The 22,597-nt window shown below is 43.4% G+C and overlaps 5 protein-coding genes and 1 long non-coding RNA gene across 6 annotated transcripts; 2 read left to right on the top strand and 4 right to left on the bottom strand.

Annotated features, from left to right (window-relative positions):
* The first annotated feature begins 39 nt into the window (after positions 1-39).
* LOC135336534 (gamma-enolase-like) lies at positions 40-3,030 on the top strand. Its single transcript, XM_064532380.1, has 6 exons — positions 40-220; positions 357-835; positions 1,154-1,350; positions 1,709-2,023; positions 2,299-2,455; positions 2,800-3,030. Exons 1-6 carry the CDS (start codon positions 177-179, stop codon positions 2,913-2,915), a joined length of 1,308 nt encoding a protein of 435 aa, XP_064388450.1. The 5' UTR covers positions 40-176; the 3' UTR covers positions 2,916-3,030.
* A 943-nt stretch (positions 3,031-3,973) lies between these two features.
* Positions 3,974-7,813, bottom strand: LOC135336340 (uncharacterized). The gene is made up of 2 exons (XM_064532102.1): positions 6,269-7,813; positions 3,974-4,693 (listed from the first exon to the last, which is right to left on the bottom strand). The coding sequence occupies exons 1-2, from the start codon at positions 7,732-7,734 to the stop codon at positions 4,066-4,068; spliced, it is 2,094 nt and encodes a 697-aa protein (XP_064388172.1). The 5' UTR covers positions 7,735-7,813; the 3' UTR covers positions 3,974-4,065.
* A 1,332-nt stretch (positions 7,814-9,145) lies between these two features.
* On the bottom strand, positions 9,146-13,402 carry LOC135336339 (uncharacterized). Its single transcript, XM_064532101.1, has 2 exons — positions 12,315-13,402; positions 9,146-10,812 (listed from the first exon to the last, which is right to left on the bottom strand). Exons 1-2 carry the CDS (start codon positions 13,392-13,394, stop codon positions 9,304-9,306), a joined length of 2,589 nt encoding a protein of 862 aa, XP_064388171.1. The 5' UTR covers positions 13,395-13,402; the 3' UTR covers positions 9,146-9,303.
* A 1,365-nt stretch (positions 13,403-14,767) lies between these two features.
* Positions 14,768-22,548, top strand: LOC135336658 (uncharacterized). Its single transcript, XR_010394879.1, has 3 exons — positions 14,768-14,951; positions 15,138-15,282; positions 21,399-22,548. It is a non-coding gene; the product is annotated as an uncharacterized LOC135336658 (long non-coding RNA).
* Positions 15,423-17,285, bottom strand: LOC135336540 (uncharacterized). Its single transcript, XM_064532394.1, has one exon. The coding sequence runs from the start codon at positions 16,808-16,810 to the stop codon at positions 15,557-15,559; it is 1,254 nt and encodes a 417-aa protein (XP_064388464.1). The 5' UTR covers positions 16,811-17,285; the 3' UTR covers positions 15,423-15,556.
* On the bottom strand, positions 19,631-22,087 carry LOC135336500 (gliomedin-like). The gene is made up of 2 exons (XM_064532326.1): positions 21,970-22,087; positions 19,631-21,234 (listed from the first exon to the last, which is right to left on the bottom strand). The coding sequence occupies exons 1-2, from the start codon at positions 22,005-22,007 to the stop codon at positions 19,749-19,751; spliced, it is 1,524 nt and encodes a 507-aa protein (XP_064388396.1). The 5' UTR covers positions 22,008-22,087; the 3' UTR covers positions 19,631-19,748.
* Positions 22,549-22,597: the final 49 nt, after the last annotated feature.

Genomic DNA, 22,597 nt, shown 5'->3' with positions numbered 1-22,597 from the left:
GGAAGCGTCAACATGACATCATTTCCTGTATCCGTCACTGACCTTTGTACCTCATATCCTAAGTACATACGTACAGAGCATTGCAGGGGCAGCGTACTAATTTGCAGTTTGCAAGCTAACCGAGACAGTTGCAGCCAATTAACCAAGCCTCAGCCGTTCCCTACTAGACTATCAAGATGTCAGGAGTCTCCAAAGTCCATGCCAGAGAAATCTTGGACAGGTAAAATACGAAATAAGTGATAAATTGTATTATATAATAATAGTTGCTAGCTGCACTCCACCCACACTCCACACACACACCACCCACACACACACCACCCACACACACACACACCACCCACACTCCACACACACAGCCGTGGCAACCCCACTGTAGAGGTAGAACTAACCACCTCCAAGGGAGTCTTCCGTGCTGCCGTACCTTCAGGCGCATCAACCGGGATCTACGAAGCTCTCGAATTGAGAGACAAAGATCCAAAACGATTCCTCGGAAAAGGCGTCTTAAAAGCCGTCGACAACGTTAATTCGATTATTGGACCTGCTCTGATCTCCAATAACATAGACGTGACACAACAGACAGCAGTCGATAAAATCATGCTTGATCTTGACGGAACTGAGAATAAGAGTAAACTTGGAGCTAACGCGATTCTTGGTGTGTCCTTGGCTGTGTGCAAGGCTGGAGCTGCTCACAAAGGTGTACCTCTGTATCGCCACATTGCAGACCTAGCTGGAAATAAAGAAGTGATTCTACCTTGCCCTGCTTTCAATGTGATTAACGGAGGCAGCCATGCCGGGAATAAGCTGGCCATGCAGGAGTTCATGATACTTCCCACTGGTAAGGTGTAGGTGTTTCTGTAGGTTTCTTACACTAGCTGTATTAACTGTAAAAACTCCCGAGCTATAATAATACACTAGACAAAATTATAATTATGTTAGGTAGCTGAAATAATAACGACTAACTTATTATAAACTATAATAGTCAATCTTTTCAGCATCTCTCAATCAAGTTAATAGTTTCATTCAAGTCTCCATGTTGTCACTTCGTTTTACTTGCATACAGTACTTACATGTTTGTATGGCCTCCCCCCATGCATGTATTGTACCCCCCAGGGGGCATGTATCACTACCCCTTTGATGTGGTTACCTCCCCCAGGGGCGTCCTCGTTCCGTGAGGCACTGCGTATGGGGTCTGAGGTGTACCACACTCTCAAGGGGGTCATTAAGAATAAGTATGGCCAGGATGCCACCAACGTTGGGGCCGAGGGCGGCTTTGCTCCCAATATACAAGAGAACAGGGAAGGACTGGAGCTGCTCAAAGAAGCCATTGCTAAGGCCGGCTACACTGGCAAGGTGACATGTCCGCTATTATGACAGTGCATATTTTGTGGTAAGAGAATTTAATGCATTTATAAAATGTTATGCGGCACTAAACTAAATAGCTTGAGCTAAGAAAATCAATAATTGATCTCTAGCTCCAGTCCGACTGTCTCCATAACAGGATCATGAAGTATTTATACAACTCTAGAGATGTTCCGCTATTTATGCTGAGATTGTTGAGTGTTCCCCAATCGCCAAGGGGCTATAATTTAAAATTAATGTAGACTGTACACTTATGTGTACATACAGGTACTTGTGTGTTTGTGCAGTTTGTTTAGCAAATTAAAATGGTCATAGAGCGAATTCTTTAAATTCTTATCCGCCCACACAGATACAAATCGGCATGGATACAGCGGCCTCTGAGTTCTACAAGGATGGGAAGTACGACCTAGACTTCAAGAACCCTGCCTCTGACCCATCAAAATGGCTGACTGGCAAAGAACTTGGATCTCTCTATCACGAGTTTATTGACAATTATCCGATTGTGACGATCGAGGATTGCTTTGATCAAGATGACTGGGACAACTGGACGGAGTTTACGGCTAGTACGGATATACAGATTGTGGGTGATGACCTCCTCGTGACAAATCCCAAGAGGATTAAGACTGGGATTGAGAAGAAAGCTTGCAACGCTCTACTGCTGAAGGTGAGTTGGCATTAACAAAACAAAGTTAACTTGCCTCAAAATTTCAGCCGTTTTGGTAGTTATCTTTGAGAGCTCGTAATTTGTGTTCAGATTGTCCAATTTCAAAACTAATTGATGCATTCAATAGCTCTCAAAATTACCTTTCCAATGGTGTGCTTAGATGCAAGTTTTGTGATTTCGTCGATTTGAACAAAAGCAAAGGCTCAGCTGCTTTTGCCACTACAATTTATTTTATGAACTACGCTTTTAATTGGAAATTCAATATTTCCGTACAGGTGAACCAGATTGGGAGTGTGACTGAGTCCATTGAGGCGTGTCGTATGGCCCAGGGTAATGGGTGGGGTGTCATGGTGTCACATCGCAGTGGAGAGACAGAGGACACGTTCATTGCTGACCTCGTAGTAGGTCTCTGTACTGGACAAATCAAAACTGGTAGGCCTGACACACCCACATGCTCACACACACACACCCACATGCTCACACACACACACACACACACACACACACACACACACACACACACACACACACACACACACATGCTCACACGCACACACACGCACACACGTATACTACATATTTTGACTATAATGCCTGGGTACAATTCCAATTGGTTTTGTGCTTGAGGTTTCCCATTCCCACGTAGCATGACCCCGATGTAATAAAACTATATTATTCAGCATTTTTCTTACGCATATTTGAGATTTGACATTGTGTGTGTGGTTTATTGGTATCTCTGTACTCCATAAGATGCCCACCCCCGCCCTCTCACTCAGGTGCTCCGTGTCGCTCGGAGAGACTGGCCAAGTACAATCAGTTACTGAGGATCGAGGAGGAACTGGGGAAGGGTGCAAAGTTCGCTGGAGAGAAATTCCGCAATCCTCTATCGTAAAGATGAACAATTAATGAAACGTTATCAGTAGTATTGTCAACTAGCTCGAAATTCTTTAGTTTGTAGTTTTGTGTAATTTGTGAGATCTGACCTCGAGATTGTATTGAGCAATGAATTATTGTCATTAATTATAAGTAATTTTGGTGGATGGAAATGTTTGCATAGAGCTCCCTATGTACAGTAACTAGCTTGGTGATAAAACAAAATTAATTTTAGCTGCAGACCAGCCCCACCCCTCTTTGTACTAATAACTGCTGCTCGGCGTTTCTCTAGAGGGGGCGTTACCACATTCAGCCACAGCTGCCATGCCATGGATTTCCAAGACACAAGAGATGATTCAAACCAAACCTTTCCTCCATTAAGACTGGCTACTCGAGGCCATTCCAAGTGACTCCCCAACACCATCAACTTGAGTAGGGACAGTCGTCAAGTGTTGTTTCTGTCCGGGGGGTCCCTGTACAGCCACTCTCTACCCTATCATGGCGATGGTGAGGCCAGGGGGGGTAATGTGTACCCTCACTATATACACTCTTCACACACACACACACACACACGTATGTACATGCACACTGGGATACTCCCTATGTCTGTGTACTGTGACCTAGCCTCGAGACCAGCCATTCGCTATCTTCAACTGTGACCTTGACAGTATAATTTATTATATGTATAATTATTCAGTTCCAGTGTACGAGACTATAACCCTATCCCCCGCCCACACACCACACTGTTAGAGATGTGGAGCGAGGCTCTGAAGATTGTGACAAGATGACTGTAGACCTGCCTGTTGCCATGGCTACAACAGAGCAGCACCTTGTTGTCCATTCACCAGACAACTCTCGAGGTGTGTGGGTGTGGGTGTGTGGGGGGGTGGGCAATGTACCAACGACTGTCACAATAATATGGTATGACGAGTAATTTTTGTTGGTGCAAATTTTCGTATGAACTTTGCAATTAAATACTTCATATTCTAAATATTCGTACAGCTCATGATAGTGACGTAAAACCTATTGCGGTAGAATAATAATTTTTTTCTTTGTATAATGCTCTACAATATGAACATTTCTCCATATGAAAATAACCCTACGGATACGGTATGTAAATCTAGTAGCTAACAGAGTCAGATCAATGTTCAGTGTCTCTAGTTCGATCATCAGTAGACGTATAGTTCCATTTGTTCAAGAGCTATGTTACCAGCTACTGCAATTTGCCATATGCACATTCTCATTTCAATATCATCAGTTGTGGGGGTTGGTAGTGTTTTGGTAAACCACGGTGGTTTGTTCAACGAACAGCATGGGTTGCCATGGATACAGCCCTGACCATCCCAGAGTGGATCATCAGGGTAAAATATGTTACGTCCAACTGCAGAACGAGAGCTTACGCCACTCTCACAGAAATAGTCATTACCAACAAAAGGAGGGGAGGTGTAGGTGTTGCCTGGGTTACAAGGGCAACGATAGTTTCTATAGTTAGTATCACCACTAATTCCTTGATATAATCCAGCTGCAAATGTCCAAATGTGTGTCCTGGGTGTTCCATGAGTGAAGCTTAGTCCATCAACGTACTGTGCATTGATACCACGTGACTGGTGATACCCAAGAAAGGAATATAGCCACCCATAGTGATAAGCCTTAGCTCTCCCACACACTCGACTGTATTGATCCCCACCAACAGGAAAGGTGACTGATGAACAATCTATACTATTTGTATGTGTCCGACCACACTTTGAGAGGAGCCGGATTGTCGAGTTAGTCGCTTTAGTGTGTCCATCACCATGGCTTCATCACTCGTGTGGGAGTTTGGATTAGCTCCGACAAAGCCTCGCAATTCAGAGATTTGATTCTGTAGGTTTGCATTCTCAGATTTTAGACTTCGCAATTCATTGTTTTGGTTCCGATTCTCATCCTTTAGACTCACACTTTGGGCTATACTTTGGTTATGTAGATTCCACACAGCAAAGAATAGACCTCTGTATAGTGTGATTGTCAGTAGCGCAAATACAGTGAACTTCACATTCGAGCCCATCTTTGTGCTGTACATGTGTAGCTCAGTTCAAAGTTGCTGCTCTACTAAAGTACACAATTTATACAGTAACCTATTCCCACACGTTACAAGGTTTCAGTGGTTGTGGTGCTTTTGGTTTCTGACCATCAAATTACCTTTTAAATGTATTCTATTTCTATTTTTGCACAGACAAGCCGTCAGAGTTCAGACAACTGGGCGGAGTTTACGGCTAGTACAGATATACAGATTGACGTCCTCGTGACAAATCCTAAGAGGAGGATTAAGACTGGCATTGAGAAGTAAGCTTGCAACGCTCTACTGCTGAAGGTGAGTGTACTATATTATAACAAAACAAAGAAAGCCCGTAATTTGTGTTCAGAACGTCCAATTTCACGACTAATTATGCATTCAATAGCTCTCAGAACTACCTTATAATTAGATACAAGTTTTGTGATTATTCAAAAGCAAATGCTATCTGCCGTTGTGGTAGCTATCTTTGAGAGCCCGTAATTTGTGTTCAAATTGTCAAATTAAAGACTTATATTATAGCTACAGGTATCCAATGTATTCAGTCTCCACTGCATGTCTACACCTATACCCTGGGATGGAATGACCTAGGAATATTGTTATATATACACACACAAACAACGTACAGGTATCCGATGTATTCAGTCTCCACTGCATGTCTGCCTATACACACACAATGCTTAGTTCATTCTGTTCATGAAGTCATCCATTGATCAATAAACTTGCTTAGGACTAATAATTATATATACACAGTACGATGGTTGATGTACTGACATGACTCGGCTGCATATATTCAGTAGATATTGTGGTAATACTGTTCTAGTAACCACCCCCTCCTCTGTACAGGAAGTGGGTGTGGCTGAGTTTCCTGGGGCACTGTACTACAAGCGTGCCCCTTTAATAACCCCTTAGCTCCTCGGCTGTGTGTGTCGGGGGAGGTGTGGGTGATGGACAGCGCTACCGGGGTCAAGCATCAGATGACCTCTGTTACTATAGGTGAACAATTAAGTATAACCGTATACTTATTGTTTTGCGAGCACCAAACTTTGCGAGTACTAAAGGCTTCGCAAAAAGTAAGGATTGTAAATACCTCTGGAACTAGCTTGTATGACATCATGATCATTGCCATAATTATCGCAAAAGTTAGAACGCAAATTGTCAACACATTTCAGGTATATAATTTAACTCAATTGCAAAGATTTTCGCTTGCAAAACATTGTATTAATACAGTAATCACTCTATATAAAACTAAAAATGTCACAATAATTCTGTAAATCTAGTAGCTAACAGAGTCAGATCGATTTTCAGTGTCTCTAGTTCATCAGTAGACGTATAGTTCCATTTGTTCAAGAGCAATGTTAGAAATTGATGCTGCATTAGTCAAGCATAATCTCATTTCAATATCATCAGTTGTGGGGGTTGGTAGTGTTTTAAAAAACCACGGTGGGTTGTTCAATGAACAGCACTGGTTACCATGGATACAGCCTTGACCATCCCAGAGTGGATCAGCAGGGTAAAGGCGACCTCCACGTGCTGAATTAGAGCTTACGCCACTCTCACAGAAATAGTCATTACCAACATAAGGAGGGGGGCTGGCAGTGTTGCCTGGGTTACAAGGACAGCGATGGATTCCATAGTTGGTACCACTGATTCCTTGATATAAACCAGCTGCGAATGACCAAATATGTGTCCTGGGTGTTCCATGAGTGAAGCTTAGTCCAGCAACGTATTGTGCATTGATACCACGTGAATGTCTATGGTACCCCAAAAAGGAATTCATTTCACCCCACTGATAAGCCTTAGCTCTCCCACACACTCGACTGTATTGACCCCCACCAACAGGAAAGGTGACTGATGAACAGGCCCATGCATTTGTATGTGTCCGACCACATGATCGTTTTGAGTAGCCAGTCAGTGTTAGTCCTTGAGGGCAGTTTTGGCTAGTATCAGTCATATCAATGAATGCCACCTTCCTCCATCCAAGACCACCACACGCCTCAGAGGGAATAGTAGTTGGAATAGATCCCGGTGGACCTTGCACCCCCGTCATTCCTTTCTCTCCCTTTCGTCCATTATTGCCTCCAAAGCCTCGATCTCCTTTAACCCCCTTGGCACCCGGCCCGCCACTCTCGCCTTTGTGTCCAGGGAAACCATAATGTCCTTTAAAACCTCGCTCGCCTTTAACCCCCGCCTCACCTCGTTGACCGATCTCGCCCATATCTCCTTTAACCCCTCGGTGCCCCATTGGGCCAGGATTGCCGATAGGACCCTTTGGACCCACTTCCCCTTTATGACCAGGGTAGCCGATGTGTCCTTTGACCCCAGGCTCTCCGTTCATTCCCTGAGGACCTTCTTTACCTTGATCACCCAGGCATCCCTTGTCCCCCTTTGGGCCTGGCTTGAGCGAACAGTCGGTTAAATTATCAGCGTCATCTCTAGCACAGTCCATTATAGTGTAGAGTTTCTTTTCAATTAGTTCTGCCAAAGCATCAGCAAGTAGATCAGTAGCACTTTGAGAGGAGCCGGATTGTCGAGTTAGTCGCTTTAGTGTGTCCATCACCGTGGCTTCATCACTCGAGTGGGGGTTTGGATTAGCTCCGATAAAGCCTCGCAATTCAGAGATTTGGTTCTGTAGGTTAGCATTCTCATACTTTAGACTCACACTTTGGGTATGTAGATTCCACACAGCAAAGGATAGACCTCCGTATAGTGTGATTGTCAGTAGCACAAACGCTGCCACTGATATACTGATAATCTTCACATTCGAGCCCATCTTTATGCTGTACATGTGTAGCTCTCAGTTTGAAGAATGCACTGACTAAAGTACACAATTCAATTACTCCACAGGTTACAAGGTTTCTAAGTGGTTGTGGTGCTTTTGGTTTCTGACCATCAAATTATCTTTTACCTCAAATACTAAATGTATTCTTAGTTTCTATTTTTGCAGACAGCTGTCAGAGGTCAGCTGGAGCAGCTGGAGCAGCTGTATAGCTTTCAAATTTGTTTTTCCCAACGTAATTATCACATGACATTGTACATGTAAAGAGGTCTCATTATACTGCATGTACACGTCATATTTATATGGTTGCCGTATAATTATTCTTATGTGAAACCGCTTTAACGTTGTCAGTATAGTATAATTATTATTGTGAACTAGCTCAAAATTCTTAGTTTGTAGTTTTGTTTAGTCTGATCTCTTGAGATTGATTTATGAATTATGATTATTGTTATTGCTTAATTTTGGTATAATTATAGATGGAAATGTTTGCATGGAGCTCTTGTATATACAGTTACTAGTAGCTAGCTTGCTTTTGGTGAGTGTGAACAGATCTGAGTGTTAGCTGCAGACCAGCCCCACCCCTTTTTGTAGCTAATAGCTGTTGAATCAGCGGTCTCTAGAGGGGGAGTTACCACACCAGCCACCCACCTATTCTCGACCTGGCTGCCATGGATTTCCAAGAGATGATTTAAAAGTGTCCTCCATTAAGACTGGCTACTCGAAGCCATTCCAAGGATTCCCCAACACCAACTTGAGTAGGGATGGTCGTCAAGTGTTGTTTCTGTCCGGGGGGGGGGGGTAATGTGTACCCTCATTATACACACTCTTCACACTCCACAAACGTACATAGTACATACTGGGATACTCCCTATTATAATTATGTCATTGTACTTGGACCGTACTTTAATTTTAGTTCCATGCGACTATAACTCTATCCCCCGCCCACACCACACACACTGTCACAGATGTGGAGCGAGACTGCAGGTTGTGACAAGATGACCGTAGACCTGCCTGTTTCCATGGCTACAACAGCTGAGCTGGTCGTCGACTAGCTGGAGGAAACTGTGCTCCTCCAATCCTCCCACCAGATAACTGTCAAGGTGTGTGTGTGTGTGTGGGCAATGTACCAACGACTGTCACAATAATGATACCGTATAGCGGGTAAATTTTGTTGGTGCAAATTTTTGTATGAACTGCCCAATTAAATATTTCATATACTAAATTCGTACAGCTCAGATAGTGACATTGAACCTAGTGCGGTAGAATAATTGCGTAGTTCTTCTTTTCGTACGATGCTCTACAATATGGACTAGAGCACTGAAGTGCTAACCCTCGGCTGTTGACATGAATAAATAGATTAAGAAGCAACAACCTACATTTATACGTTTAATAGGGATCACTTCATGCTTACAACTCAGTATTGGGGTAGAATATTTTTCTTTTTGCTCTACAATAAGTATGAAAAATAATATGAAAATTTCCCCATACGAAATAACCCGCTATACGGATACGGTGTAAAGCAATCTAGGATATTAAGTAGCTAACAGAGTCAGATCAATGTTCAGTGTCTCTAGTTCATCAGTAGACGTATAGTTCCATTTGCTCAAGAGCAATGTTAGCAAGCGTTTCATCACCACTCATACATAGTCTCATTTCAATATTATCAGTTGTGGGGGTTGGTAGTGTTTTGCTAAACCACGGTGGTTTGTTCAATGAGCAGCACGGGTTTCCATGGATACAGCCCTGACCATCCCAGAGTGGATCATCAGGGTAAAATGTGTTATATCCAAGTGTAGAACGAGAGCCTACGCCACTCTCACAGAAATAGTCATTACCAACAAAAGGAGGGTAGCCGTAGGTGTTACCTGGGTTACAAGGACAGTGAATATCTCTATATTCAGGATCGAAGAAAGTATCACTGCTGTTTGCTTGATAGTAACCAGCTGCAAATGTCCAAATGTGTGTCCTGGGTGTTCCATGAGTGAAGCTTAGTCCAGTAACGTACTGTGCATTGATATCATGTGATTCATGGTGATACCCATAAAAGGAATGCAGGAGCCCATAGTGATAAGCCTTAGCTCTCCCACACACTCGACTGTATTGACCCCCACCAACAGGAAAGGTGACTGATGAACAATTTCTTTGACCTGTATGTGTTCGACCACATGATCGTTTTGAGTAGCCAGTCAGGTTTAGTCCTTGAGGGCAGTTTTGGCCAGTATCAGTCAAATCAATGAATACCACCTTCCTCCATCCAAGACCACCACACACCTCAGAGGGAATAGTGGGAATAGGTCCCGGTGGACCTGGATCACCCGCCATTCCTTTCTCTCCCTTTCGTCCATTATTGCCTCCAAAGCCTCGATCTCCCTTAACCCCATTGGCACCTGGCCCGCCACTCTCGCCTTTGTGTCCAGGGAAACCATAATTTCCTTTCATACCTTGCTCGCCTTTAACCCCAGCCTCACCTTCGTGACCGATCTCGCCCATATCTCCTTTAACCCCTTGGTGCCCCATTGGGCCAGGATCGCCGATAGGACCCTTTGGACCCACCTCCCCTTTATGACCAGGGTAGCCGATGTGTCCTTTGACCCCAGGCTCTCCGTTCATTCCCTGAGGGCCTTCTTTACCTTGATCACCCAGGCATCCCTTGTCCCCCTTTGGGCCTGGCTTGAGCGAACAGTCAGTTAAATTATCAGCATCATCTCTAGCACAGTCCATTATAGTGTAGAGTTTCTTTTCAATTAGTTCTGCCAGAGCATCAGCAAGTAGATCAGTAGCACTTTGAGAGGAGCCGGATTGTCGAGTTAGTCGCTTTAGTGTGTCCATCACCGTGGCTTCATCACTCGAGTGGGGGTTTGGATTAGCTCCGACAATATCTTGCTTTTTATTGATTTGGTTCTGTAGGTTAGCATTCTCATACTTTAGACTCACAGTTTGGGTATGTAGATTCCACACAGCAAAGGATAGACCTCCGTACAGTGTGATTGTCAGTAGTGCAAATACAGTGAACTTCACATTCGAGCCCATCTTTGTGCTGTACATGTGTAGCTCAGTTCGAGTTGATGCTCTACTAAAGTACACAATTTATACAGTATCCTATTCCCACACGTTACAAGGTTTCTAAGTGGTTGTGGTGCTTTTGGTTTCTGACCATCATAATTATTACTTTTACCTCAATTACTGAATGTATTCTTATTTTCTATTTTTGCACAGACAAGCCGTCAGAGGTTAGACAACTGGGCGGAGTTTACGGCTAGTACGGATATACAGATTGTGGCGATGACCTCCTCGTGACAAATCCCAAGAGGATTAAGACTGGCATTGAGAAGAGCTTGCAACGCTCTACTGCTGAAGGTGAGTGTACTAGCTGGCATTAACAAAAACAAAGGCTTAGCTTGCCTCAAAATTTCACCCGTTTTGATAGCTACTATTGAGAGCCTGTAATTTGTGTTCAGATTGTCCAATTTCAAAACTAATTGTAGCTCTCAGAATTACCTTTCCGATGATCTGCTTAGATACAAGTTTTGTGATTAGCCAAAATTCATCAAATTAATTATTGTAACGAAAGCGAAGGCTATAACTATAATTCTACCACTGGAGCTGCAGGAAAGTACATAAATTTTGTCAATGTACTCTGTCACTTGCATACACATTGTAGGGATAGTTTGATGTACGGGCATTACTCGACTGTATTCAGTAGATACATCTGTGATTATGGTAATACTGTTTTGCCGACCCATCTCCCTGCACAGGAAGTGGGTGTGGCTAAATTTCCTGGGCACTGGACTACAAACGTTGCCCTTTGACCCCTCAGCTCCTCGGGGAGAGGTGTGGGTGATGGACAGCGCTACCGGGGTCAAGCATCAGACGACCTCGGTTACCTACAGGTACATGAACAATTAATCTAAATACTACCGCATTTACTGCAATGTTTTGCAAACATAATTATTCTATTTGGAGTGCAAAAATAAGATAACAAATACCTACATAATTATACCAGTACTTGTGACATCAGAATACTTGTATGACATCATATGTCTGAACGCAAGTTAGAACAAATTTTCAGTTGATTTAGATCACTTCGCTTGCAAAACATTTAGTAATACAGTAATATCACAATAATAGTATGTAAATCAGTCTAACAGAGTCAGATCAATGTTCAGTGTTTCTAGTTCATCAGTAGACGTATAGTTCCATTTGTTCAAGAGCAATGTTAGAACCAGGTGCAACATTAGTTAAGCATAGTCTCATTTCAATATCATCAGTTGTGAGGGTTGGTAGTTTTTTCCTAAACCACGGGGGGTTGTTCAACGAACAGCACGGGTTGCCATGGATACACCCCTGACCATCCCAAAGTGGATTATCAGGATAAAATGAGTTAGATTCACGTGCAGAATAAGAGCTTACACCACTCTCACAGAAATAGTCATTGCCAACAAAAGGAGGGGAGCCGTTGGTGTTGCGTGGGTTACAAGGACAGCGATAGATACTATTGTACGCGAATATATAACTACCGAGTTCTTGATATGTACCAGCTGCAAATGTCCAAATGTGTGTCCTGGGTGTTCCATGAGTGAAGCTTAGTCCATCAACGTACTGTTCATTGATACCACGAGAGTCACGATTGTACCCACTGAAGGACCCCAGGTCCCCATAGTGATAAGCCTTAGCTCTCCCACACACTCGACTGTATTGACCCCCACCAATAGGAAAGGTGACGATGAACACGCCTGTTTGTTTGTATGTGTTGCACCACATGATCGTTTTGAGTAGCCAGTCAGGTTTAGTCCTTGAGGGCAGTCTTGGCTAGTATCAGTCATGTCAATAAATGCCACCTTCCTCCATCCAGGACCACCACACGCCTCAGACGGAATAGTGGTAATAGGTCCCGGTGGACCTTGAACCCCCGTCATTCCTTTCTCTCCCTTTTGTCCATTATTGCCTCCAAAGCCTCGATCTCCTTTAACCCCCTTGGCACCCGGCCCGCCACTCTTGCCTTTGTGTCCAGGGAAACCATAATGTCCTTTCGAACCTTGTTCACCTTTAACCCCCGCTTCACCTCGTTGACCGATCTCGCCTATATCTCCTTTAATCCCTCGGTGCCCCATTGGGCCGGAATCGCCGATAGGACCCATTGGACCCAACTCTCCTGTATGACCAGGGTAGCCAATGTGTCCTTCGACCCCAGGCTCTCCGTTCATTCCCTGAGGGCCTTCTTTACCTTGATTACCCAGGCATCCCTTGTCCCCCTTTGGGCCTGGCTTGAGCGAACAGTCAGTTGAATTATCAGCGTCATCTCTAGCACAGTCCATTATAGTGTAGAGTTTCTTTTCAATTAGTTCTGCCAGAGCATCAGCAAGTAGATCAGTAGCACTTTGAGAGGAGCTGGATTGTCGAGTTAGTCGCTTTAGTGTGTCCATCACCGTGGCTTCATCACTCGAGTGGGGGTTTGGATTAGCTCCGACAAAGCCTCGCAATTCAGAGATTTGGTTCTGTAGGTTTGCATTCTCAGACTTTAGACTTCGCAATTCAGTGACTTCAGTCTTTACACTAGCACTTTGGGTATGTAGATTCCACACAGCAAAGGATAGACCTCCGTATAGTGTGATTGTCAGTAGCGCAAATACAGTGAACTTCACATTCGAGCCCATCTTTGTGCTGTACATGTGTATGAAATTGATGCTCTACTAAAGTACACAATTTATACAGTAATCTCTTATTCAATCATTCCCACGTTACAAGGTTTCTAAGTGATGTTGTTGTGTATTTGGTCTGACCATTACATCTTATCTTTTCAATTACTAAGTCTATTCTATTGTTTAGACGAGCGTGGGGGTCAGAGGTCATCTGGAGCACCCTCCTTTATTATACATGAGCTCTACACTGGCTACTGGTGGCAACCTACGTAAAAGGAAAGAAGCTGAGTAAAATCAAATTGTAATTTCAACATCTTAATTTTTGCTAAAATATTTTAATCTGTTCTGATTGTCCAATTGCAAAACTAACTGTAGCTCTTAGCTGTGGAGTAGGAACAGGGACGGCCAGGGTGGCCCCTCCCCCCCCAATCTTGACTATAGTTGTACATTTGTTCATTTAGTATCTGCAATGCTAGGTCCTACTATAGGGTATGATGTCAATGTCAGATTGCAAACAGATAATGCATCCATAAACTGTTATGCGACATTCTTGTAAGTTGCCACTATCATGGCAAAATTATATTTCTCAACAAAGCATCGTTTACGAATAAAAGCAAGCAAAATCGAACCTGCATGTAGGAAGACATGTGTCTTTGATTCTAGTCATCAAGCCACCCTTAGTGTCAAGTCATGCTCATGCTCACTCTATTACCATGGAGCCCATCCATGTGCTCATGTGAACATTATGAAACATCGTCTCTGAACCCAGCCCACAAATGTCGAGGATTCTGCACTTTGGTTCAGTAATTAACCTCTTAGTAACATTTTCCCACATGTTACAAGGTTTCTAAGTGATGTTGTTGTTCATTCCGTATCTGACAATCAATTGATTATCTTTTACCTCAATGTATTTATTTTTTGTAGACGAGCCTGGGGGTCAGAGGTCAGCTGGAGCTCCCCACCCCCACCCCCTCACACAGGTGCTCCGTATCGCTCAGAGAGACTGGCCAAGTACAATCAGCTACTGAGGATCGAGGAGGAAACTAGGAAAGGGAGCAAAGTTCGCTAGAGAGAAATTCCGCAACTCTCTATCGTAAACTAAACATGAACAATTAATTTCCCATTAAAATGAACGTTATCAATAGTACTTGGAACTAGCTTAAAATTCTTAGTTTTGTGTAATTTGTGAGGTCTGACCTCGAGATTGATTTATGAACTATTATTGTTGTCATTGATTATTTTGCTGGCTGGAAATATTGTTTGCATGGAGCTCCCTGTGTTATATAGAGGTAACTAGCTTGGATACAGAGATCAAGCATTATATTAATTTTAGCTGCAGACCAGCCCCACCCCTCTTTGTACTAATAACTGTTGAATCAGCGTTTCTCTAGAGGGGGCGTTACCACACCAGCCACAGCTGCCATGGATTTCCAAGAGATGATTCAAACATGTCACTCCATTAAGACTGGCTACTCGAGGCCATTCTCCAAGGACTCTCCAACACCATCTTGAGTAGGGACGGTTGTCAAGTGTTGTTTCTGTCCGGGGGGTCCCTGTACAGCCACTCTCTACCCTATCATGGCGATGGTGAGGGGGCAGGGTGGGGTAATGTGTACCCTCACTATATACACTCTTCATACACACGTACATGCACACTGGGGTACTCCCTATGTCATTTACTGTGACCTTGGACAGTATAGTGGGTATAATATTAGTTCTATGTACTATATAACCCTATCCCCCGCCCACACTACACCACACACACTGTCACAGATGTTGAACGAGACTCTGCAGGTTGTGACAATATGACCGTAGACCTGCCTGTTGCTATGACTACAGCAGCTGAGCATGGTTGTCCATTGCAGACTAGCTAGAGGAAACTGTGCTCCTCCGATCATCCCACCAGACAGCTCCCAAGGTGTGTGTGGTGTGTGTGAGAGGTGTGGGCAATGTACCAACGACTGTCACAAATAATATCTTATACCAGGTAATTTTTGTTGGTGCAAATTTTTGTATGAACTGCCCAATTAAATATTTCAAATCGTCAGGATAGTGATGTTAAATCTATTGCGGTAGATTATAAATGTTAAAATTTCCCCATACAAAAATAACCCGCTATACGGAAATGATATGTGAATCTTGGATATTTAGTAGCTAACAGAGTCAGATCAATGTTCAGTGTTTCTAGTTCATCAGTAGACGTATAGTTCCATTTGTTCAAGAGCAATGTTAGCATGAGGTGCACCACCACTCAAGCATAGTCTCATTTCAATATCATCAGTTGTGGGGGTTGGTAGTGTTTTGGTAAACCACGGTGGGTTATTGAACGAACAGCACGGGTTGCCATGGATACAGCCCTGACCATCCCAGAGTGGATCATCAGGATAAAATGTGTTAATATCAAGTGCAGAACGAGAGCTTACGCCACTCTCACAGAAATAGTCATTACAAACAAAAGGAGGGGAGCCGTAGGTGTTGCCTGGATTACAAGGACAGTGAAAGTCTCTATATTCAGGATTGAAGAAAGTATCACTACTGTTTGCTTGATATAAACCAGCTGCAAATGTCCAAATGTGTGTCCTGGGTGTTCCATAAGTGAAGCTTAGTCCATTAACGTACTGTGCATTGATATCATGTGATTCATGGTGATACCCATAAAAGGAGTGCAGGAGCCCCCAGTGATAAGCCTTAGCTCTCCCACACACTCGACTGTATTGACCCCCACCACAAGGAAAGGTGACTGATGAACAATTTTTCCAATCTGTATGTGTTGCACCACATGATCGTTTTGAGTAGCCAGTCAGTGTTAGTCCTTGAGGGCAGTTTTGGCTAGTATTAGTCATATCAATGAATGCCACCTTCCTCCATCCAGGACCACCACACCTCTCGGAGGGAATGTTAGCGGCAATAGGTCCTGGTGGACCTTGTACCCCCATTTTTCTTTTCTCTCCCTTTTGTCCATTATTTCCTACAAAGCCTCGATTTCCTTTAACTCCATTGGCACCCGGCCCGCCACTCTCGCCTTTGTGTCCAGGGAAACCATAATGTCCTTTCGAACCTCGCTCGCCTTTAACCCCCGCCTCACCTCGTTGACCGATCTCGCCCATATCTCCTTTAACCCCTCGGTGCCCCAATGGTCCGGGATTGCCGATAGGACCCTTTGAACCCACCTCCCCTTTATGACCAGAGTAGCCAACGTGTCCTTTGACCCCAGGCTCTCCGTTCATTCCCTGAGGGCCTTCTTTACCTTGATCACCCAGGCATCCCTTGTCCCCCTTTGGGCCTGGCTTGAGAGAACAATCGGTTAAATTATCGGCGTCATATCTAGCACAGTCCATTATAGTGTAGAGTTTCTTTTCAATTAGTTCTGCCAGAGCATCAGCAAGTAGATCAGTAGCACTTTGAGAGGAGCCAGATTGTCGAGTTAGTCGCTTTAGTGTGTCCATCACCGTGGCTTCATCACTTAAGTGGGGGTTTGGATTAGCTTCGACAAAGCCTCGGAATTCAGATATTTGATTCTGTAGGTTTGTATTCTCAGATTTTAGACTTCGCAATTCTCTTCGCAATTCAGTGTTTTGGTTCCGATCGTCAGTCTTTAGACTCACAGTTTGGGTATGTAGATTCCACACAGCAAAAGATAGACCTCCGTATAGTGTTGATTGTCAGTAGCGCAAATACAGTGAACTTCACATTCGAGCCCATCTTTGTGCTGTACATGTGTAGCGTTGATACTCTTCACAATTTTTGAGGTGACCTCTTATCCACACGTTACAAGGTTTCTAAGTGGTTGTGGTGCTTTTGGTATCTGATCATCAAATTATCTTTTACCTCAAATACTAAATGCTTCTTATTTTATAGACAAGCAGTCAGAGGTCAGACAACTGGGCAGAGTTTAACGGCTAGTACAGATATTCAGATTGTGCATGGGCGATGACCTCCTTGTGACAAATCCCAAAAGGATTAAGATTGAGATTGAGAAGAAAAGGTCTTGCACAGTTTTTTTTCAAATTTCAGCTGCTGTTTTGCAGCATTCTTTGAGGGCCTATAATTTGTGTATATACAGAGCATCCAATTTCAATTAGTTGGTGCATTAATTTTAAGAATTACCTTCCCAATGGTGTCCTAGACAATTTTAACAAAAACCAAGGCCTTGTGCTTTTCCAAAGTTCAACCGTTTAGCTATCTTTGAGAGTTCGTGTTCAGATTAAAAAAACCTACAGGTAACTTAAGGTGACATATCTTCACAGGTAATTTGTCTGCAATTTCACTGTTTAGCTCATTTTTCTGGTATTACATTCCGCTAAATTCTGCTCAAGTTTTGAAATTAATGTTATTGATAGCGTTTCTAATTACTCGCAAATGGTTTTAATTATGAGATTCATTGCATTTTCCAATTATCTGCGAGTACACATTTTTGCCATTTTGCTCTCATTCGCAGAAATAGCAGAAATTAATACACGCGAAAATATGTCACCTTAAGGCAGTGGTGTAGGAAGGGGGAGGGCTCCAGGGGCTGGAGCCCCCCATCTTTCCAGGTTATTAAGTAGAGATGACTTATCAAGCTGCACTCTGTAGATAGGCGTATTTTTTCCATTCAAAAACTATAGAGCCCCCCCCATTGAGAAATTGCTTCCCACACTACTGTTTAAAGGTATGTACAGTCTCCACTGCATGTCTGATACACACTTATTCTGTTCATACTCCATTGATCAATAAACTTCAGCTTAGATCAATAGTCTCAGTGAGCCTGTCTCTCACGTGTCACTCTACGTGCTGAGGATATCTTATTGTTCTGACGAGCACCCCTCCCCTGTACAGAAAGTGGGTGTGGCTGAGTTTCCTGGGGGCACTAGACTACAAGCTTTGTCCTTTGACCTCTCAGCTCCTCGGCTGTGTGTATCGGGGGGAGGTGTGGGTAATGGACAGCGCTACCGGGGTCAAGCATCAGATGACCTCTAGTTAATTATAAGCTGTATGTAGTAACACTACAATGTGTTGTGATCACCAAACATTGCGAATGCTAATTAAGAGTTTTGCAAATTAAGTAAGATTGCAAATACCTACCTAGGTACTTGTATGACATCACGATATTGCCATTATTATCGCAAAAGTTAGAAAGCAAATTGTCAACATGCAATACGGTAATATCTATGACTGTCATAATAATAATACGATAGCTAACGGAGTCAGATCAATGTTCAGTATTTCATCAGTAGACATAATTATAGTTCCATTTGTTCAAGAGCAATGTTACCAGCGGATGCAGGTTGAATCATGCATAGTCCATTTCAATATCATCAGTTGTGGGGGTTGGTAGTGTTTTGGTAAACCACGGTGGTTTGTTTAACGAACAGCACAGGTTGCCATGGATACACCCCTGACCATCCCAAAGTGGATCATCAGGGTGAAGGTGATCTCCATGCATAATTTATATGCTGAATAAGAGCTTACGCCACTCTCACAGAAATAGTCATTACCAACAAAAGGAGGGGAGCCGTACGTGTTGCCTTGGTTACAAGGGCAACAAATGATTCTATGTTCAGTATCACTACTGATTCCTTGATAGTGACCAGCTGCAAATGTCCAAATGTGTGTCCTGGGTGTTCCATGAGTGAAGCTTAGTCCATCAACGTACTGTGCATTGATACCACGTGAAACATAGTTATACCCCCTAAAGGAATGCACGTACGCATAGTGATAAGCTTTAGCTCTCCCACACACTCGACTGTATTGACCCCCACCAACAGGAAAGGTGACTGATGAACAATCCCATCGATTTGTATGTGTTCAACCACATGATCGCTTTGAGTAGTTAGTCAGTGTTAGTCCTTGAGGGCATTCTAGTAATACGGTATATTCAGTGATTATGGTAATACTGTTCTGACCACCCACTTCCTGTACAGGAAGTGGGTGTGGCTGAATTACCCCAGTTTCTTATGGAACTGGACTACAAGTTTTGCCCTTTGACCCCGCAGCTCCTTGGCTGTGTGTTAGGGGGAGGTTAGTTGGGCGTGGCCCGACCTCCCATCAGAAGACGGTCGAGCCACGCCCAACTAGGGGGAGGTGTGGGTGATGCCGGGGTCAAGCATCATATGACCTCTGTTACTACAGATGAACAATATTATTACTGCAATGTAATGTTTTGCGAGCACCAAACTTATGCAAACTTTTCGAGTGCTAATGACTTCGCAAAAATAAGACCTATATACTGGAACTTGTATGACATTATGTTGCCATATTGTAAAAGTTAGAAAGCAAACTGTCAACATTTCAGGTCATTTTGCAACGATGTTTCACTTGCAAAACATTGTAGTGATACGCTAATATCTATAACTGCCACTAGGATATTCAGTAGCTAACAGAGTCAGATCAATGTTCAGTTCATCAGTAGACGTATAGTTCCATTTGTTCAAGAGCAATATTAGCAGCTCCTGCACCATTAGTCAAACATACTCTCATTTCAATATCATCAGTTGTGAGGGTTGGTAGTGTTTTCTTAAACCACGGGGGGTTGTTCAACGAACAGCAAGGGTTGCCATGGATACACCCCTGACCATCCCAGAGTGGATCATCAGTGTAAAGTATGTTTAATTCACGTGCTGAATAAGAGCTTACGCCACTCTCACAGAAATAGTCATTACCAACAAAAGGAGGGGAGCCGTAGGTGTTGCCTGGGTTACAAGGACAGCGATAGATTCCATTGTATGCGAATGTATAACTATCGAGTTCTTGATATGTACCAGCTGCATATGTCCAAATGTGTGTCTTGGGTGTTCCATGAGTGAAGCTTAGTCCATCAACGTACTGTGCATTGATACCACGTGAGTCACGATTGTACCCACAGAAGGACCCCAGGTCACCCCAGTGATAAGCCTTAGCTCTCCCACACACTCGACTGTATTGACCCCCACCAACAGGAAAGGTGACTGATGAACAAGCCTGTTCGTTTGTATGTGTTCGACCACATGATCGTTTTGAGTAGCCAGTCAGGTTTAGTCCTTGAGGGCAGTCTTGGCTAGTATTAGTCATATCAATGAATGCCACCTTCCTCCATCCAGGACCACCACACCTCTCAGAGGGAATGGTAGCGGCAATAGGTCCCGGTGGACCTGGCACCCCCGTCATTCCTTTCTCTCCCTTTTGTCCATTATTGCCTCCAAAGCCTCGATCTCCTTTAACCCCCTTGGCACCTGGCCCGCCACTCTCGCCTTTGTGTCCAGGGAAACCATAATGTCCTTTAAATCCTCGCTCGCCTTTAACCCCTGTATCACCTCGTTGACCGATCTCGCCAGTATCTCCTTTAACCCCTCGGTGCCCCATTGAGCCGGGATCGCCGATAGGGCCGATTGAACCCACCTCCCCTTTATGACCAGGGTAGCCAATGTGTCCTTTGACCCCAGGCTCTCCGTTCATTCCCTTAGGGCCTTCTTTACCTTGATCACCCAGGCATCCCTTGTCTCCCTTTGGGCCTGGCTTGAGCGAACAGTCGGTTAAATTATCAGCATCATTTCTAGCACAGTCCATTATAGTGTAGAGTTTGTTTTCAATTAGTTCTGCCAGAGCATCAGCAAGTAGATCAGTAGCACTTTGAGAGGAGCCGGATTGTCGAGTTAGTCGCTTTAGTGTGTCCATCATTATGGTTTCATCACTCGAGTGGGGGTTTGGATTAGCTCCGACAAAGCCTCGCAATTCAGAGATTTGGTTCTGTAGGTTTGCATTCTCAGATTTTAGACTTCGCAATTCAGTGACTTCAGTCTTTAGACTCGCACTTTGGGTATGAAGATTCCACACAGCAAAGGATAGACCTCCGTATAGTGTGATTGTCAGTAGCGCAAATACAGTGAACTTCACATTCGAGCCCATCTTTGTGCTGTACATGTGTATGAAATTGATGCTCTACTAAAGTACACAATTTATACAGTAACCTCTTATTCAATCATTCCCACGTTACAAGGTTTCTAAGTGATGTTGTTCATTTGGTATCTGACCATTACATCTTATCTTTTCAATTACTAAATCTATTCTATTTTTTAGACGAGCGTGGGGGTCAGAGGTCATCTGGAGCACCCTCCTTTATTATACATGAGCTCTACACTGGCTACTGGTGGCAACCTACGTAAAATGAAAGAAGCTGAGTAAAATCAAATTGTAATTTCAACATCTTAATTTTTGCTAAAATATTTTAATCTGTTCTGATTGTCCAATTGCAAAACTAACTGTAGCTCTTAGCTGTGGAGTAGGAACAGGGACGGCCAGGGTGGCCCCTCCCCCCAATCTTGACTATAGTTGTACATTTGTTCATTTAGTATCTGCAATGCTAGGTCCTACTATAGGGTATGATGTCAGTGTCAGATTGCAAACAGATAATTTAGTATCTGCAATGCTAGGTCCTACTATAGGGTATGATGTCAGTGTCAGATTGCAAACAGATAATTTAGTATCTGCAATGCTAGGTCCTACTATAGGGTATGATATCAGTGTCAGATTGCAAACAGATAATGTAACCATAAACTGTTATACGACATTTTTTGTAAGTTGCCACTATCATGGCAAAATTATATTTCTACAAAGCATCGTTTATGAATAAAAGCAAGCAAAATCGAACCTGTACGTAGGAAGACATGTGTCTTTGATTCTAGTCATCAAGCTACCCTTAGTGTCTAGTCATGCTCATGCTCACTCTATTACCATGGAGCCCATCCATGTGCTCATGGGAACATTATGAAACACCGTCTCTGAACCCAGCCACACAAATGCCGAGGATTCTGTACTTTGGTTCAGTAATTAACCTCTTAATAACATTTTCCCACATGTTACAAGGTTTCTAAGTGATGTTGTTGTTCATTTGGTATCTGACAATCAATTAATTATCTTTTACCTCAATGTATTTTTATTTTTTGTAGACGAGCCTGGTGGTCAGAGGTCAGCTGGAGCTCCCACCCCCTCACACATGTGCTCCGTGTCGCTCAGAGAGACTGGCCAAGTACAATCAGCTACTGAGGATCGAGGAGGAATTAGGGAAGGGTGCAAATTTTGTTGGAGAGAAATTCCGCAACCCTCTATCATAAACTAAAGATGAACAATTAATGAAACGTTGTCAGTAGTATTGTGAACTAGCTTAAAATTCTTAGTTTGTAGTTTTGTGTGTAATTTGTGAGGTCTGACCTCGAGATTGTTATGAATTATTTTGGTGGGATGGAAATGTTTGCATGGAGCTCCCTGTGTAACTAGCT

Source organism: Halichondria panicea, chromosome 5 (genome assembly GCF_963675165.1).
Source record: "Halichondria panicea chromosome 5, odHalPani1.1, whole genome shotgun sequence".
NCBI lineage: Eukaryota > Metazoa > Porifera > Demospongiae > Suberitida > Halichondriidae > Halichondria > Halichondria panicea.
Note: the sequence above shows the minus strand (reverse complement) of the source record. Positions and strands in the feature narration are given on the sequence as shown.